This window comes from Zalophus californianus, chromosome 14 (genome assembly GCF_009762305.2).
Source record: "Zalophus californianus isolate mZalCal1 chromosome 14, mZalCal1.pri.v2, whole genome shotgun sequence".
Taxonomy (NCBI): domain Eukaryota; kingdom Metazoa; phylum Chordata; class Mammalia; order Carnivora; family Otariidae; genus Zalophus; species Zalophus californianus.
The window spans coordinates 7,622,147-7,639,026 of NC_045608.1; the positions used below are offsets into that span (position 1 = coordinate 7,622,147).

A 16,880-nucleotide genomic window follows, 5' to 3' on the forward strand; every position below is an offset into this window, starting at 1 on the left:
TCCTTTCCCCCAGACAATGCCTGTACCGTATTTCAGTGAGTCAGGATCCATCGAGCGAATCCTATTGCTGCCAGCACGGTGTTAGGGGTTCCCAAGCCCACCCACGGGTTTGTTAATGTGCTAGGAAGACTCACGGGACCCAGAATATGGTCATACTCACACCTAAGACGTATTACAGCTAAAGGACACAGAGCAAAATCAGCCCAGGGAAAAGGCACATGGTGCCTACGAGATGCCAAGGGTCTTCTCCTGCAGAGGTCGGGGCGGGGGGGTATCACATAGGATACGCTAATTTCCTCCAGCAAGGGGTTGCGGAATGTCGTCTATACGGGAAACTTGCCTGAGCCTCAGGCACCCGGGTTTTTACTGGGTGCTGGTCCCATATGCAAATGTTGCACAGCATGTGTCCAAATCCCAGATTCCCAGAAGGAAAGCACACGTTCAACATAAAGCAGATGCCTTGTACAAATAGTTTACACACAAGGAACCACTCCTGTCATTTCTGGGGACGGTGGGGACCTTCCTGAAATCCGAGTTTCTCAGTGTCAGCCAAGGCTCAACCTTGCAAGCTGGCCTTTCTATGAACAGCACCCTCAAGCCTGCTGTGTTCACTCCTTTCTGCACACCAGGGCGCAGTGGAGGATGAGTCTTAAGGGCCCATCTGAAGAGAGGGTGCCATGGGCACGGTCTCTAGAACCCGGCTCCCAGCTCAGGTTGGACAGAAGGTGGCAACGCGGGAGCAAAGAGCAGAGACGGCCATACTCAGCCACTGCTGACATGTTATCCTACGCAGCTCAGCCAGAGAAGGAGAATCTAGGAGGGAACACGGGGGCTCCAGAGACGGGGCCCTGTGGGTTCTCCCTCCCCCGTTTCGGCCTGCTGCTGGAGGAAGCACGCAGGAGCGTACCCAGAGTGTCACTGAGATCTGCAGTGTTCCTGGAAGCAAAGTCCAGAGGGTAGGACAGAACCACCAGCCCTGGCCAGCTGAGCCAGACGCTTGCCTTCAGCACTCTGAGGCTGCCAATAACCTGCTCCCTTGATTTGGTAAACATTGACTATGTGCCTAGGACACCAGCCAGGCCAGGCTTCAGGAGTGGGGGTTCGAGTTGGCTACTGTAAACAAGGGGACAGGGTGTTCCTTTTCACCTGGGAGGCTGAGAGGGCTGCACCGAGCCCTTCTCCCCTGGTGGAACCTTCTGGCCTGCGAGCTCCATTCTGGGCTACCTCTATGCCAGTTTTCTCCATTGGAAACCTAGACCCAGGGGGCGGAGGTGGACACTGAGGGCAGGCTGGCAATGCCACCCCAGGAGGGGCAGAATAAGGACGTGGGACTACCTGGCCAGCCTCCAGGCTCGCCCAGAGAACAGAAGAGAGAAGCTGGGAGAAGTTGTCTGGACTGGTGGACTGAGATCCAACTTCAGAAGCAAATAGGCCAGGGTTTGGGTTTCTCTTCCTCCCAGCTCCGGGGCTTTAGTTTCCCCATCTGTCCGGTGGGAATATCAACATCTCTGATGTGTATAGAAGGCAGTGCAGCAATTAGAAAGGTGGTCTTGGAGTCAGAATAACCCAATTCACATTCCAGCCCTACTATGCCTCTTGCTAACTGTGTGGCCTGGGAAAGTTCTCGAACCGTCCTGGGCCCCACCTCCAGGGCTGCTGGCTAAAGCTCCCCATGGCAGAGCTTAGCTGAACCTCAAACCTGGGGTTGGGGAGTGCCGACTGGGCCCCCTGGGGGGAAGAGGGGGCCTGGCAGGGTTTGCTCAGGAAGGCAGGAAGGGGGGAGGCTCCTCCCAGACAAGTCCCTCTCTGCTCCCTGGTGGGAGGGAAAGGCATGGGGGGGAAGAAAGAAGGAAAGGAGGCAGTGGCTTCAGGCACTTGCTTGCTATTTGTTACTTTTCTCATCTGAAATATGGTAATGTTGGACCGAACGATCCTTGAAGTCATTACTAGACATGCTGATCTGTTTTTCCGTATTAAAAAAAAAAAAAAAAAAAAAGGCTGGTGCAGGACGTTTTAGGAACCCAAGTGATGCAAGAGGGCAGGGGGTCATAACACAGTCATGGGTCAAGACTGTGAGCATCAGAGACTGGAAAAAGTTTCCAGGCAATGAAGACAGTTGAAAAGTCAGTTCCCTGGAAAGAGGGCAAGATGGCTCAGCATCAGAGTTTCGGGGGACTGGGGTGAAGCAAGCGGCAGGGGGTTGTCCTGGAACCCTCAGGTGAATGCCATGGCTGGCCAGCAGTCAGTCACCATTCCATCTTTTAGGAATGTGAGACCTGCGGACTCAGGTATGGGGTTGCTGGGAGAGCCCTGGCACTCCTCCCAGAGCCATCTGCTCTCCCTTCCCACCACCCTGCAGACACTGAGAACCTGGGGCAGGGGGCAGGGCCATAACCTCTTTCCCATTACTCAGGCTGTGGCAACCCCAAGGCCCCCTGTTTTCCATCAGTTGCCCGAAGCCCTAAAGAGACATAAGTAATCATGACCAACATTAACAGAGAATTCCTGTGTGCTGCGCTCTACTCCAAAGACATGCTTCATCTTACTTAATCCCAACCATACTATTACTGCTTCCATTTTACACATTTTACAACCCCTCTGAGACTGAGGCTCAGAGGGGTTCTGTGACTCTCCGTGACTCTCCCCAGTTGTAGCAGGTCCAGGATTCAACCCCCATACCCATGCCTCTAACCACCATGGAGTACAATCCTTTTACCTAATTATAAACCACATGCTCGCTATGCAAACAGGGCTTCAGGACCAGTCCCTAATTCCCCGTTAAATTCTCCCTAAACAAGAATCCTGCAGCCACCACTGCACTCAGTCTGGCCTTGACTTCTGAACTTTGGATTCTGGAGGGCAGAGATCATAGTCCCAACCCGGGGTCCTGGAGTGTGCCCTTGGCTCTGTGCCTTGGCTCTGCCCCACTGACTAGTGGCCTTGGGTAGTCACTCCCCTTCTCTGGGCCTGACAATATCACCCTGTCCACTGAGGCTGCAGCCGGATCAGAGGCTCCCAAGCCTAGGAGCTTCCACGGTTGGATCAGCTTCTGCCCGCCCCTAGGAAGGCCAGGAGGCCAGGGGCGGGCTCTGCTCATTGTTAAATACTTCTGTCCAGCACTCCACTGGCCTCTTGTCCCCGTCTCAGAGCAGGAAGTTTGACCAAGATCAATCATGGTAAGTGCCTGCCCGGGGGGGCAGGGCAGCCTCCCCAGTGATGATCTGCAGTGAGACTTCCAGAAGCGCCTTGTGTCTGAGCTTCCAAGTCTTACTGTCCTTTTCTTTCTCCTTAGACGACTTACAGCGATAAAGGAAGGAAGGTAAGGAGGAGCGGAAATGTGGGGTCAGGGCCCCAGGAGACTGGGATGTCAGCAAAGAGCAGAAAAGGAACTTCAGGGGCTATGTGATGTCCAAGATGCACACTCAGGCTCATCTCTCCAAAGAAAAACTTTACCTCTTCTTAAATTCCTGCTAATCTCTTAATCCTGTCTAGTTCTTTCTAGATTTTTTTTTTAAATTTATTTGAGAGAGAGAATGAGAGAGAGAGAGAGAGAGCACATGAGAGGGGGGAGGGTCAGAGGGAGAAGCAGACTCCCCGCCGAGCAGGGAGCCCGATGCGGGACTTGATCCCGTGACTCCAGGATCATGACCTGAGCCGAAGGCAGTCGCTTAACCAACTGAGCCACCCAGGCGCCCCTAGATTTTTTTTTTATGTGTAACCTCTACCTACACTGTGGGGCTCAAACTCACAACCTCGAGATCAAGAGTCGCATGCTCTACTGACGGAGCTAGCCAGGTGACCCTGGAAGTTCTTTCTAAGGTCTAACTTAAATCCATGTTGCTGTAGCAGAGAGCAGCTCCACTCTGAAATCTGGGCAGGCCTCCCAAGGGGGCTTTCCGATCCCCAACATCCAGGAGCTTGATTTCTCCCCATTTGGAAACCTCTTTTGAGGCTTGGCAAGGCTGCAGGGTGTTTGGCTTCTCAGTTTTGGAATTAAGGCTGGGACAAGGAGAGTGGTTAGAGGACCCCTCTCCACCCACACTTTTCTAGACCCACTTCCAGAGACTTAGCCTCTCCCCTTCTCTCCTCCTGCAGCCTGAGAGAGGCCGATTCCTTCATTTCCACTCCGTGACCTTCTGGGTTGGCAACGCCAAGCAGGTAAATGCTGGGGTCAGATATTAGAGTGGGCAGAGGGTGGGCCAGAGGGCCTCCTGGACAAGGGCGGGTCCCTGGCTGGGCCTATGATTGGCCGCTGTGTGGGGAGGATCAGAGCCAGCGTCGGGACCATCCCAGAAACACAGACGCTCTTTAGATCCTAATTACACAATCAGGGTCTCGGACCCCGGCAGGAAACCTATCTGATGTCGGAATGGGCCAGGGGGCCGCCTTTCTTCCCAGGACGGACTCTGTCCCTGGGGCAACAGGGCAGCCAGGCCGACGGGGACTGGAGGCTTCAGCCGGGGCGGGGGGGGTCCCCCAGGCTGGCCCTCAGGAACCCAGTTGCAACTCTGTGATTCAGGCTGCGTCATTCTACTGCAACAAGATGGGCTTTGAACCACTAGCCTACAAAGGCCTGGAGACGGGTTCCCGGGAGGTAGTCAGCCATGTGATCAAGCAAGGCAAGGTAAGTCTGCACCCCAGGACCCCACTCACCCAGGCCAGCCTCTCTGCCCTTGCTGGTCTCTGAGCCTCCGAAGGGCTCTGGTGCCTGTGGGTGAAGTAGACCAGGAGGTCCTTTCCCCAGGCCCACCTGGTTCTCTCCCAGGATGTCTGGCGAGGCTAAGGGAGCATGAGCTGAGAGCCCCCACTGGCCCCTCCTTTGGCACCTTTGTACAACAGACCACGGGGACCTTAGTTTCATCTCCTTCTCGGCCTGGCCCACCTCTGGCCTCACAGATGTTTGGGCGAAGTTGACAGAGGCCTCAGACGTCAAAGCTGAAAGTCTGACTAGCGCCCTGATCCCTGGGAATCCTGGGGCTCTCTCCCATGGGGCGGGGGGGCCTGAGCAACAGCTCATCTCAGAGGGGAAGCTGAGGCAGAGAAGGGGCTGGAACCCAGGGTCAGGGAGTCCTTCCTGGCTGGGAGGGGCGGTCTGATCCGAATGCCCCACTGGGGTGTCTCACAGGTGGGCGGGGTGGACGGGATGGGGTGCACCCCCACATGCCGGCCGGAGCCGCCAGCTACACTTCCTCTCTCTCCTCTTTGCCTCAGATTGTGTTTGTCTTCTCCTCTGCCCTCAACCCCTGGAACAAAGGTGAGGAGGCCCAGGGGGTTCAGGGTGCCAGGAAGTGAAGACATGCTATTGTGGGTTGTGGTGGGGCTCAGGGACAAGGGGGTGGGTCTGGGTCAGCGAGGGTTCCCCAGCCTAGAAGAAGATGGAGCCCAGAGGCTGACAGAGAGGTGAGGGAGCCCTGACTCCAGCGCCATGACCTCCCCTACCGGCCACAGAGATGGGTGACCACCTGGTAAAACATGGTGACGGAGTGAAGGACATCGCTTTTGAGGTGGAAGACTGTGACTACATCGTGCAGGTGAGCCCGCACCTGGGCTGCCCCCTGCCTGCCACGGGGAGCCCTGTGGGTCAGGGCTGGAGGGCCCGCCATGTTGGAGCGACAAGCCCGGACACTGGTGTGATGCACACCCGAGTTCCAGGGATGCCCTGGCCCTTGCTAGCTGCATGCCCTCTCACGAGCCTCAGTTTCCACATCTGTAAAACAGGGACAACCACAGCACCTACCTCGCTGAGTTGGACAACAGAGGACCTGAGACCATAATTACCACTTCTTGAGCACGACTCTGAACCAAACACCATATTCAAGAAGCAGCTTAGAGGTTCAGAGCATAGAAGCCAGAGGCCCACTGCCCAGGTCTGAATCTTATTATCTGTGAGACTTGGGGCAAGTGACTTAACTTCTCTGTGCCTATAGATCTCATCACCTATAGAACGGAGACAAGAACAGTACCTTTCCTGTATGTTGCTGTGAGGAAGAAGGAGTTTGGTAAATACCTTCACCAATGCCTGACAATGTGGTAGGCATAGCCAAGCAGTAAGGTTTCATTACGTAAAGGCATGAGCCATGCTTGGAAGGCACCCTGCAGAGGGTCTGACACACAGCAGGTGCTCAGTCAGTGGGAGGGCTTCTTCTTATCCCATTGCCTGGTTTACAGATGGGGAAGTTGAGGACTGGAGGGGGGAAGGGCCAGAGTGCGTTAGCAGAGGTGGGACACACCCCCACCCCCACCCCGACCTCGTTTGTCTCTCATAGCTCCAACTCTGGGCCTGAGCCTCAGTTTCCCTATCTGCCAAACAGGCACAAGGCCCGGGTGTCAGGGGCAACAGCTGGAGCTGGCTGTCGTTCCTGCCTGGGTCTGGGAAAGCAGGACGAGCCTGTGGCAGCATGAGGCAGGACTGCAGGGCAGCCAGCCAGGGCTCCGGGAGGGTCCAGCACTTACTGCCTCCCTGACCCATCTTCTCTGCAGAAAGCCCGGGAACAGGGCGCCAAAATCGTGCGGGAGCCCTGGATAGAGCAAGATAAGTTTGGGAAGGTGAAATTGGCCGTGTTGCAGACGGTGAGTTCGCTTCGGTGCCCCTACCCCTCCTGCGGTCAGCTCCCCTGAGATGCCAGGATCCCCCACCCCCACTCCCTCATGCCATCCCACCCTGGTGCCTTGAAGCAGACATTCTCCTCTAAGTCTCGCTGCCTGTAATGCTTGGCCAGTGTGCAGAGGCTGATGGGAGCTACCAGTTCCCCCTTGATGCTTCCCTTCCTCCCCTGTGGACGGAGAGACTGTGGGGGGCAGGTGGTAATGACAGCACAGGGATGTAAACTGAGGACAAGGGCTTAGAAGAAGGGCGCGAGTGGGGTCTGGGGAAGACTATGGGCAAAGCACTCCACCTCTCTGGGACTCTGTTTCAATGAGCAAGGACTGCAGCTGGACCATCTGTGTGGCCTGGGACATGCTACTTAACCGTTTTCTTCAACTATAACCCCATCCAGGGTCATTGCAAGGCTCAAGTGAGATCACTCCTGCACAGCATTTAGGACAACAGTACCTGGTACATCGCAGACACCCAGCAAAGATTCCCAAGTCTGTGTTACTGTCATACAGAGATGATCACAGGTCCCACCTCCTCAAGGTTAAATACAACTTAAAGATTGTTAACATGACTGAAAAAACAAAACAAAACAACAAAACCTTTTCTTAAAAAAGATCTTGGGGCACCTGGGTGGCTCAGTTGTTAAGCGTCTGCCTTCGGCTCAGGTCGTGATCCCAGGGTCCTGGGATCGAGCCCCGCATCGGGCTCCCTGCTCCGCGGGAAGCCTGCTTCTCCCTCTGCCGCTCCCCCTGCTTGTGTTCCCTCTCTCGCTGTGTCTCTCTCTGTCAAGTGAATAAATAAAATCTTTAAAAATAAATAAATAAGATCTTATTTTATTTTTTAAAGATTTTATTTATTTATTTATTGAGAGTGGGGAGAGGCAGAGAGAGAATCTCAAGCAGACTCTGCGCTGAGCAGGGAGCCCAACACGGGGCTTGATCCCACGACCCTGAGATCATGACCTGAACCGAAATCAAGAGCCAGTTTCTTAACCAACTGAGCCACCCAAGTGCCCCCTTAAGATTTTATTATTAAGTAATCTCTACACCCAACGTGGGGCTTGAACTCACAATGCCGAGATCAAGAGACTCACACTCCACCGGTGGAGCCAGCCAGGCGCCCCAGAACCCTTTGATATAATTTGAGCCAATGCCCTCATCATTCTCACTTAGTCAATACATTTGTATTGAGTACCTACAATGAGCCAGGCACTGTCCTAGATGCTGAGGATCCCCTGATGAGCAAAACAGTGTCCCTGCGCTCACAGAGATTCTGGTCCCATGGGGCAGGCAGACAGTCAAAGAAAGCCCCAAACAAATGACAGACTGCAATTCATTTCAGAGAGGGGAAGTGACTTGCCCAAGATCACAGACAGAGTTAGGGTCAGACCCAGGGTGGAACCGTGTGGGAACCAGGAGATGTGGCCCAGTCTCGGCGGGGATGGGACCTCAGGGGCCAAGCCTGGCTGTTTTCCACCCATTAGTATGGGGACACCACACACACCCTGGTGGAAAAGATGAACTATAGCGGCTGGTTCTTGCCTGGATTCGAGACCCCAGCATCTGTGGACCCCCTACTTTCCAAGCTGTGAGTGCCCCTCGGGCTGGGGGGGGGAGGTATAGAAAGTCCTGAGGGTGGTGGAAAGCAATGCCCTGATCCTCCATGCAGACTGGGCTTCTCTGAGGGGCAGAGCATCTGGGAGGCTGCTGGGGGATTCCTGAGGGTCACTAAGGGGTGGCTTGAAGAGGCAACACAGAGGTTAAGCACCTAGGCTCTGTAACCAACTGCCTGGGCTCAAACCCCGGCTGTCATTTTTTTTTTTAATATTTTATTTATTTGAGAGACAGAGAGAGAGAGAGCATGAGCCAGAGGGAGAGGCAGAGGGAGGGGGAGAAGAAGACTCCCCACGGAGCAGGGAGCCCGACGCGGGGCTCGACCCCAGGGCACCCTGGGATCATGACCTGAGCCGAAAGCAGACGCTTAACCGACTGAGCCCCCCAGGCGCCCTGTGGCTGTGTCATTTTCTCGCTATTTAATCTCCGTATTTACTTCATTCCTCTCTGCCTCAGTTCCCCATCTGTAAAATGGGACTAGTAATAGCGTGCGAGTCAACACCAGCAAGGTGGCTCTAGTACATGCTACGTCACAGTGAGCTGCTGCTGTGGGGAGGGGCAGGTTTCGGCAGCAGCCCTCTCCTCACCTCCTGACGGCTTCCTCCCCCGACAGGCCTACCTGCAGTCTCGAGATTATCGACCACATTGTGGGAAACCAGCCTGATCAGGAGATGGTGTCTGCCTCCGAGTGGTGAGTCCCTGGCCCAACCCCTCACTGCAAAGGAGACAGGTCCGCTCCCCGGTTCTTTTCTCGAGACCCCGGACTGGGAAATGGAGCACAAGGGCGAGGGAGCTTAGCTTGACGCCCCTGAGTCATCTGTGCCCTGAGGACCAGAGGCTTTAAGGCTCAAAGGGACCCATGGTCCTCCCTCTGAGGACCCTCGGGGAAGGTTGGCACAGAGGGTGTCCTAGTCCAGGGAGACCTGGAGGAAGTCTGTCGCTACCCCAAACAGCGCCCTTGTGCAAATGAGGAGCAGGTGCCCTTCTCAAAGGGCACTTCTCTCAGTCGGACCCTTGCCACACCACACAGATCTTGTTACAAGACGTTTCACGTCCACCCAAAGGAAAATTGTCAGAATCAAGGTACAGGTGTTCAGTGGGTATGAGGTGAATGGTGGCTCCTTTCTGGAGGCTGCTCAGGGGCCAAATTCTGGAAGGTGGAAGTAGGGGCAAGGAGCCAGTCCCCGGCAGGCACACAGAGCCAACGTGCCCTTATGGCCACCCCACAGGTACCTGAAGAATCTGCAGTTTCCACCGGTTCTGGTCTGTGGACGACACACAGGTGCACACAGAATACAGTTCCCTACGCTCCATCGTGGTGGCCAATTTCGAGGAGTCCATCAAGATGCCCATTAATGAGCCAGCGCCAGGGAAGAAGAAATCTCAGATCCAGGTGGGGCCTTCCCTGGACTCCGGGGGCCTGGCTGGGGAAGAAGAAAGCAGGGAAGAGCTTTGAAGCCTCCTGAGGAGGCAGGAATATGGGTGACAGGAGCCAACGACCGTGTTTGCCTTGTTTCCCTCCCCCAGGAATATGTGGACTATAATGGGGGCGCCGGGGTCCAGCACATTGCTCTCAAGACCCAAGACATCATCACAGCGGTGAGAAGCTCATTCCTGGTCCTAATTCACCTTTCATCTAGCTCCAGAGCCAAAATGGAGGAGGGAGTGGGGGGCGGGTAGTGGCAATCCTCGGCCCCCTTCGCCAGCCCGGATGGCTGACAGGGCTCTCTTACTGGTTCCTGCCAGTCAAGTGCAGGCACATTCCCACCCCAGAGCTCCCTTTCCCTGCAGAGAGAAACACTGCTGGCTTTAAAAGCAGCAGGTGTCAGAGTAAGAGGCAGCCTGGATTCTAGTCCTAGATCTGCAAGTGACTTGCTCTGTGTCCCTGGGGGATTCAGCCCCCTCTCTGGGCTTCAGTTGCCTCACCTTGAAAATGAGGCTATTAGGCTACAAGATTGACTAGGTCCTTTGAGTCAAGTTAAATGCACTGAGTCTGTGGAACCAGCCTATTCCTACGGCAGCAGTGTGTCAGAGTGGACGCGAGCCTGACTGCCCCATTCCATCCTGGCCTAACCAAGAATTCATTGCATGACCTTGGCAATTTCACCCATTCATTCACCCACTCAGATGTATACTGGGCACCTACCATGTGTATGGGGCACCCTTTTAGGTACTTGGGATACATGAGCTGACAGAGACAATAGTCTCTGCTCCAGTGAAGGCAGAAAACAAAACAAGGAAGAGACATGTGTTAGATGGTGTGAGTGCTCTGGAGGAAAACCAAGCAGGGCAATGGGAGAGGGAGAGCGAAGGACACCGCACATTTAAACAGGGCAGCCGCGAAAGGCCACATTGAGAAGGAGACATCGGAGAGCACAGAGTTGGAAGGAGGGAAACATGTGGACAACTGGGAAACGTGCCCCGAGCAGAAGCGACAGGCAGGGCCGTGGAAGGCTGGAGGCACAGCAAGGAGCTCAGTGTGGCTGGAACAGAATGAGCAAGGACGAGGGGGGAGGAGGTGAGGTCAGAAGGTGGGAGTGAGGACAGATGGTAAGGGCTTTGAATGTGACTCCGAGACAAGACACCACCGTGGGGTAAGCGGAGGAGTGGCGTGATTTGATTTGTGTTTTTAAATAAAATCACTCTGGCTACTATGGTGAGAACAGATATTTAATCTCTTGACGCCTCAGTTTCCCCAGCTATGAAATGGGGATAATAATTGTCCAGATACCTCAAAAAGTGACTGCATGGACATGGTGAGGCAATACACGTTAAGTGCTTAGGAGGCGGGCACGTGACGAGAACTCGGTAAACGTTAGCCATGGCTGTTTTTCTAATCGGGCCCACAAGGCCAAGGGTGGAGGGGCATGAGGTCACGGGGATGCATCCTGGAAGGCAGGGGAAGGCAGGGTCGGGACTCTGGCTAGGGGTGTTGAGCACGGAGAGAGGAGGAGACTGACCTTGACCCTTCCTTGAGACAGATTCGCCACTTGAGAGAGAGAGGCATGGAGTTCTTGGCTGTTCCACCAACATACTACAAACAACTTCGCGAGAAGCTCAAGTCGGCCAAGATCCGAGTGAAGGAGAGCATTGATATCCTGGAGGTGAGGCTAGTGCAGGATCCTTGAGTTTGAGCTGGGGACAATGAGCCCTGAGTTCCATCTCGCCTCACAAACACTGTCTAAGCGTCTACCCTGCATTTAGGCATTGGGACACAGAAGGAAAACCAGACCAGGTCCCCACGATCATGGGACTTGCCGTCTGGTGGGGAGATAGATGACAGGCAAATAAATAAATAATAACACAAACACCACCGGAGAGTTGATGCTGTGCAGAAAGTTAAAACAGGCTACGACAGCGGGTGACCTGGGGCTACTTCACCAGAGGTGATCTGGGAGGGCCTCTCTGAGGAGGTGACTTTTCTGTGAACTCTAAACAATAAGCGGGAGATGGCTATGTGAAGCTAGGGGAAGGACAGTCCTGGTGAGTCAGGAGCAAGCTCCAAGTGTCTGAGGAACAGAAAGAAGGCAAGAATGGATGAAAGGAAGTATTTGAGGACTGGCCTAGGTCACTGAGGTAGGCAGGGGCTGATTCCTCTTTAGTAGTTTGGATTTTGTTCTTCTGCGGCCAGATACCACTGGAGGATTTTGGTTTGCTTTGGTTTTGGGGTGTTTGGGTTTTGTTTTTGTTTTTAACAGCTTTATTGATATAAAAGTCACATAACATATAAGGCACTCTTCTAAAGGTTTTTTGTTTTTTGTTTTTTGTTTTGGCAGAGAGAGAGAGAGACACACACACACACACACACACAGCGAGAGAGGGAACACAAGCAGGGGGAGCGGGAGAGGGAGAAGCAGGCTTCCCGCGGAGCAGGGAGCCCGATGCGGGGCTCGATCCCAGGATCCTGGGATCATGACCGGAGCCGAAGGCAGACGCTTAACGACTGAGCCACCCAGGCGCCCCTAAAGCACTCTTTTAAATTCGGGGTACCTGGGTGGTTCAGTCGGTTGAACGTCCGCCTTCGGCTCCGGTCATGATCCCGGGGTCCTGGGATGGGATCAAGCCCCAGGTCAGGCTCCCAGCTCTGCTGCTCAGTGGGGCTCCCTGCTCAGCAGGGAGTCTACTTCTCCCTCTCCCTCTGCCCCTCCCCCCACTCCTTCTCTCTCTCTCAAATAAAATCTTTTTTAAAAACTTTAAAAAACAAAGTGCACCATTCAGTGGTTTTTAGCTATTCACTATGTTGTGCAGCTATCATCAAAATCAATTTTAGAACATTTTCATCACCTGAAACTTCACACCCCTCCTCACCTCCCAGTCCCTCCATTACCGCCCCCCGCCCCCACACCCTGCAGTCCTAGGCAAGCATTCATCTGTCTTCTGTTTCTATAGATTTGCCTATTCTGAACTTGTCATATAAATGGAACCATGCACTATGGGATCTTTTGTGTCTGGCTCCTCTCACGAAGCATCATGTTCACAAGGTGCATCCAGGTTGTAGCAGGTGTCAGTGCTTCCTTCCTCTTTGTGGCTGAATCATAACCCATTGTGTGGGTATATCACATTTTTCTTATCTATTCATCGGTTGATGGACATTGGGTTGTTTCCGCTTTTTGGTTATTACTGTGAGTAATGCTGCTGTAATCATTTGTATACAAGTTTTTGTGCGGACCTGTGTTTTTAATTCTCTTGGGATTATACCTAGGAGTGGAACTGCCAGGTTATAGGTAACCCTATGTTTAAACCTTTGAGGAATTGCCAGTTTTCTCCAGGGGCTGCAAGCATTTTACATTCCACCAGTAACTAGGAGGGTTCTGATTTCCACTGGAGGATTTTAAACAGGGGAACGACATGATCTGATTTTTCAAAGATCCCTTGGGGTGTCCGTGGGGAGGACAGATTGCAGAGAGGCACGAGGAAAGCAGTGGGACCTGTGCAGAGACCACTGGGGTGGGTGATCCAGGACAGACTTGATCTGGTGGCTTACACCCGGACTGCGGCGGGCAGGTGGTAACAGGAGAATTTAGGGATCTATTTGGAGGTGTCTGGAACTGCGGGAGAATGGGATCTTTTCTTGGCTTTCGGGTGCAGGAGCTCTGACGGGCTTTCTAAGACTCCACCGTGCCCGATTGGAGTGTGGGCCAGCCGCCCCTCTAACCAGCCTCCTGTCTCCCACCCAGGAGCTGAAAATCCTGGTAGACTACGACGAGAAAGGCTACCTCTTGCAGATCTTCACCAAGCCCATGCAGGATCGGCCCACGCTCTTCCTGGAAGTCATCCAGCGCCACAATCACCAGGTACGAGCTATCCCCCGACAAGCCCCCGAGGCCAGGCAGGGTAGCACGGCTGGCTTTCTCTAGACCCGCAGTTCGCCTTCTCTCTCCCGCCCCAGGGTTTTGGAGCCGGCAACTTCAACTCACTGTTCAAGGCTTTCGAGGAGGAGCAGGACCTGCGGGGCAACCTCACCGACTTGAAGAACACCCGGACCCTGCCGGGCATGTAGGCCCTGCGGGCCCAGCTGCCCCACGGCTGCCCCCACCGTCGCCCCACCGTGGCCCCACCGTGGCCCTACCGTGGCCCCACCGTGGCCCCGCCCATCTGCAGGCGTACGGTGGGCCACGCCCACCCCACGGACCTGAACTGCAAGCGTTCCTTACTGGCCACTCCCTCTAGGCCCCGCCCACCAGCCGGTACACCCAGGCGCTGACCACGCCCCCTCGGTTGGGCCCCTCCCTGCTCCCGCCCTCCGGAATAAAGCAGACCGGGGTCCTGTGAGGGTCTTGGTGTTTGCGCCGTGCTGGGGCAGTGACGCCCCTCGGCCTGCAGGGGGAGCTCAGGGCCGCAGCACTGCAGGAGGCGTCCGCGTTCTGATTCGGAGCCCCTGCCAAAGCCCGGGAGGCGCGGGGTGCAAGCGTTTTGCTAAGTGGGACCGCGCCGGTCAGGGAGAATTCTGGAACCAAGGGGTGGAGAGGGCTGACACGCTAGAGGGAAGACAGTATCATTTCACAGAGTGTTATGAAGATAAAGCGGTGATGATGAGATTGTGTGAAGGTAAAACTGGGAGGGGTGCTAATTTCGGTGGAGAGAAAGCCCCTCTGGAGAGACAACATTTGGGAACCAGACACGGAAAAACCTGGAGTGTTAGCCAAGGAACTTCGGGGCACATCCCTGCTCAGCAACCTAGGGACATGGTTCCTGGTCTGAGAAGTAGAGCAGGTGTGTGTGTGGGGGTGTGTGGCTCTGAGCCCCTCAGCTTCTGCCCTCGAGTTTTAAAAAACTGGAGAAAGGAACTGGGGGTAAATTGGGTCTCTTCTGTTTCTGATACTTGCCTAGCCCTTCCTGCGGGTGAGTCAGCTCAGAACCGGGAGCAGGCAGATCGGAGTGTAAGGAAAAATTCTAAGTTGGTACAATAGGGAAATTGGAGGATTCCCCCCCCCCCAGATTATAGAAGTCAGGGTTTCTGGGATCATGAACTTAAGAAATGAAAAGAATAGCAGTGAGAAGCCAGAGGAACAATGACAACCCCAGTTAAAAAATACCCTCCCTCCATTTTCCCATGGCTTATGCAAAGCAGAGAAATTCTATATCTCAGAAGGTTGCAAACTGGTGGCTCACGGGCCAAATCTGGCTCACTGATGTATTTTATTTAGTCTGCGTAGTTTTAAACAAATGTGAATCATCATTTCAGAAAGTTGGGATATTTCACATACAAATTCTAGGATTCTGGTTCTTCTTGGAGGAATCAGGCCGTTCTGGGCTTGCCTTCCTATGCAGTAACGATCAGCTGGTGCCAGGTGGTGGGTGCCTCCTTAGACGGGACATGGGCAGAGCAGACCCTCATTAGCTGAGCACAGACTAGGGAGCAGGATTGCCTGGGTTCATACCCCAGATCAGCTACTTGCTAGCTGTGTGACCTCGGGCAAGCTACTTGACTTCTCAGTGCCTCAATTTTCCTTACCTGATAAATGAGGATGGTAACACACCCACCTCCTAGCACTGCGGTACGTTTAATAGATGTTTTATTTTTTTTTAAGATTTTATTTATTTATTTGACAGGGAGAGAGAGAGAGCACAAGTAGGCAGAACAGCAGGGAGAGGGAGAGGAAGAAGCATGCTCTCTGCTGAGCGGGGAGCCTGACGTGGGGCTCGATCCAGGACCCTGGGATCATGACCTGAGCCGAAGGCAGCCGCTTAACCGACTGAGCCACCCAGGCGCCCCATTTAATAGATGTTTTAAAACAGTGGCTGGCATGATGTCAGGGCTATGTGTCTGCTCTTGTTATTTTGGGAGAGGGGCCTGGGTGAGGGGTTTTGCCTGAGTCTGCCTGGCACTTCCTTCTCCCCACCCCACCCTGGCCTACATGCAGATGGCTCAAGGTGGGGCTCCCTTTTTGGCCCCCACAGAAGGACCAGAGAAGAAAGGACTTGTCCTATGGGACTGAGGGGCAGAGGGAGAGGTGGATAGATCTGAAGAATAAGGGAGGAGAACCATCTGACTTGGTAGTGGAGGGAAAAGGAGAAGTTGGGGGTTTCTGGGGTTCGAGGTCAGGTAACCAGCCACAGCAGTGGTGGGTGGAGGGGCCGAATAGAAGTGCCATTGACCAAGGTGGAAAATTATGGCAGGAGGAGCCGGTTCAAGAGGGAAGATGAAGGAAACTCAAATTTGGATGTGTGTTTTCTTTCTGTGCCTTGGGCTGGACACCCTGGGTTGTCCTCCATGCGGCCCTGCAAGGCCCACAGCACCTGCCTCCCCCTCCCCCTCCCCCCACCCCCACCCGGGACCTCTCAGACCTCATTTCCTTTACTCCCCCTCCCCTCATTCAGCTGCGGCCACTCGGACCTCCGGACCTCTGTGCTGGTCCTCAATTACAGCAGGCGGCTTTAGCCTCAGGACCTTTGCACTCACGGTTGCTTCTGCCTTCAATACCCTCCCCTCCAGGTGTCCACGGGGCTGATCTCCTTTGAGTTTTTTTTTTTTAAGATTTTATTTATTTATTCATGAGAGACAGAGAAAGACAGAGAGAGAGGCAGAGGGAGAAGCAGGCTCCCAAGGAGCAGGGAGCCCGATGCGGGACTCGATCCCAGGACCCTGGGATCATGACCTGAGCCGAAGGCAGATGCTTAACCATCGGAGCCACCCAGGCACCCTCTCCTTTGAGTTTTGTTCACATGTGGGCTAAGCAGACTTCCCTGACCACTGTATTTAAAACCTCACCCCCTCTTGGGGCGCCTGGGTGGCTCAGTCGTTAAGCATCTGCCTTCGGCTTAGGTCATGATCCCAGGGTCCTGGGATCGAGTCCCGCATCGGGCTCCCTGCTCCTTGGGAGCCTGCTTCTCCCTCTCCCTCTCCCCCTGCTTGTGTTCCCTCTCGCTGTGTCTCTCTCTGTCAAATAAATAAAATCTTTAAATAAAAATTAAAAAAATAAATAAAATCTCACCCCCTCTCAACTGATACCCCTTCTCATAGCTAATTTTCTCCTTATCATAGCGTGTGTTCCTCATGTTTTCCTGGCTCACAAGAACACAATCACCAGGACGGGGGGGGGGCGGTGTTTTCTCCACTCCTGTATCCCCAGTGCCTAGAGAACCGTCTGACACATCGTAGGTGCTCAATAATATTGGTTGAATGAACAGAATGGCTAGCAGCTGCTCTTTTCTCTTTCCTGGCTCAG

At 54.1% G+C, this 16,880-nt stretch overlaps 1 protein-coding gene across 1 annotated transcript; it reads left to right on the forward strand.

The window, feature by feature from the left end:
- The first annotated feature begins 3,105 nt into the window (after window positions 1-3,105).
- HPD (4-hydroxyphenylpyruvate dioxygenase) lies at window positions 3,106-13,983 on the forward strand. The gene is given in 15 exon segments (XM_027576428.2): window positions 3,106-3,176; window positions 3,293-3,319; window positions 4,096-4,158; window positions 4,520-4,624; window positions 5,212-5,254; window positions 5,449-5,531; window positions 6,481-6,570; window positions 8,082-8,185; window positions 8,825-8,902; window positions 9,441-9,459; window positions 9,461-9,604; window positions 9,739-9,810; window positions 11,193-11,315; window positions 13,389-13,505; window positions 13,601-13,983. Coding segments are annotated over 15 exon segments (1,182 nt in total). The 5' UTR covers window positions 3,106-3,173; the 3' UTR covers window positions 13,712-13,983.
- Window positions 13,984-16,880: the final 2,897 nt, after the last annotated feature.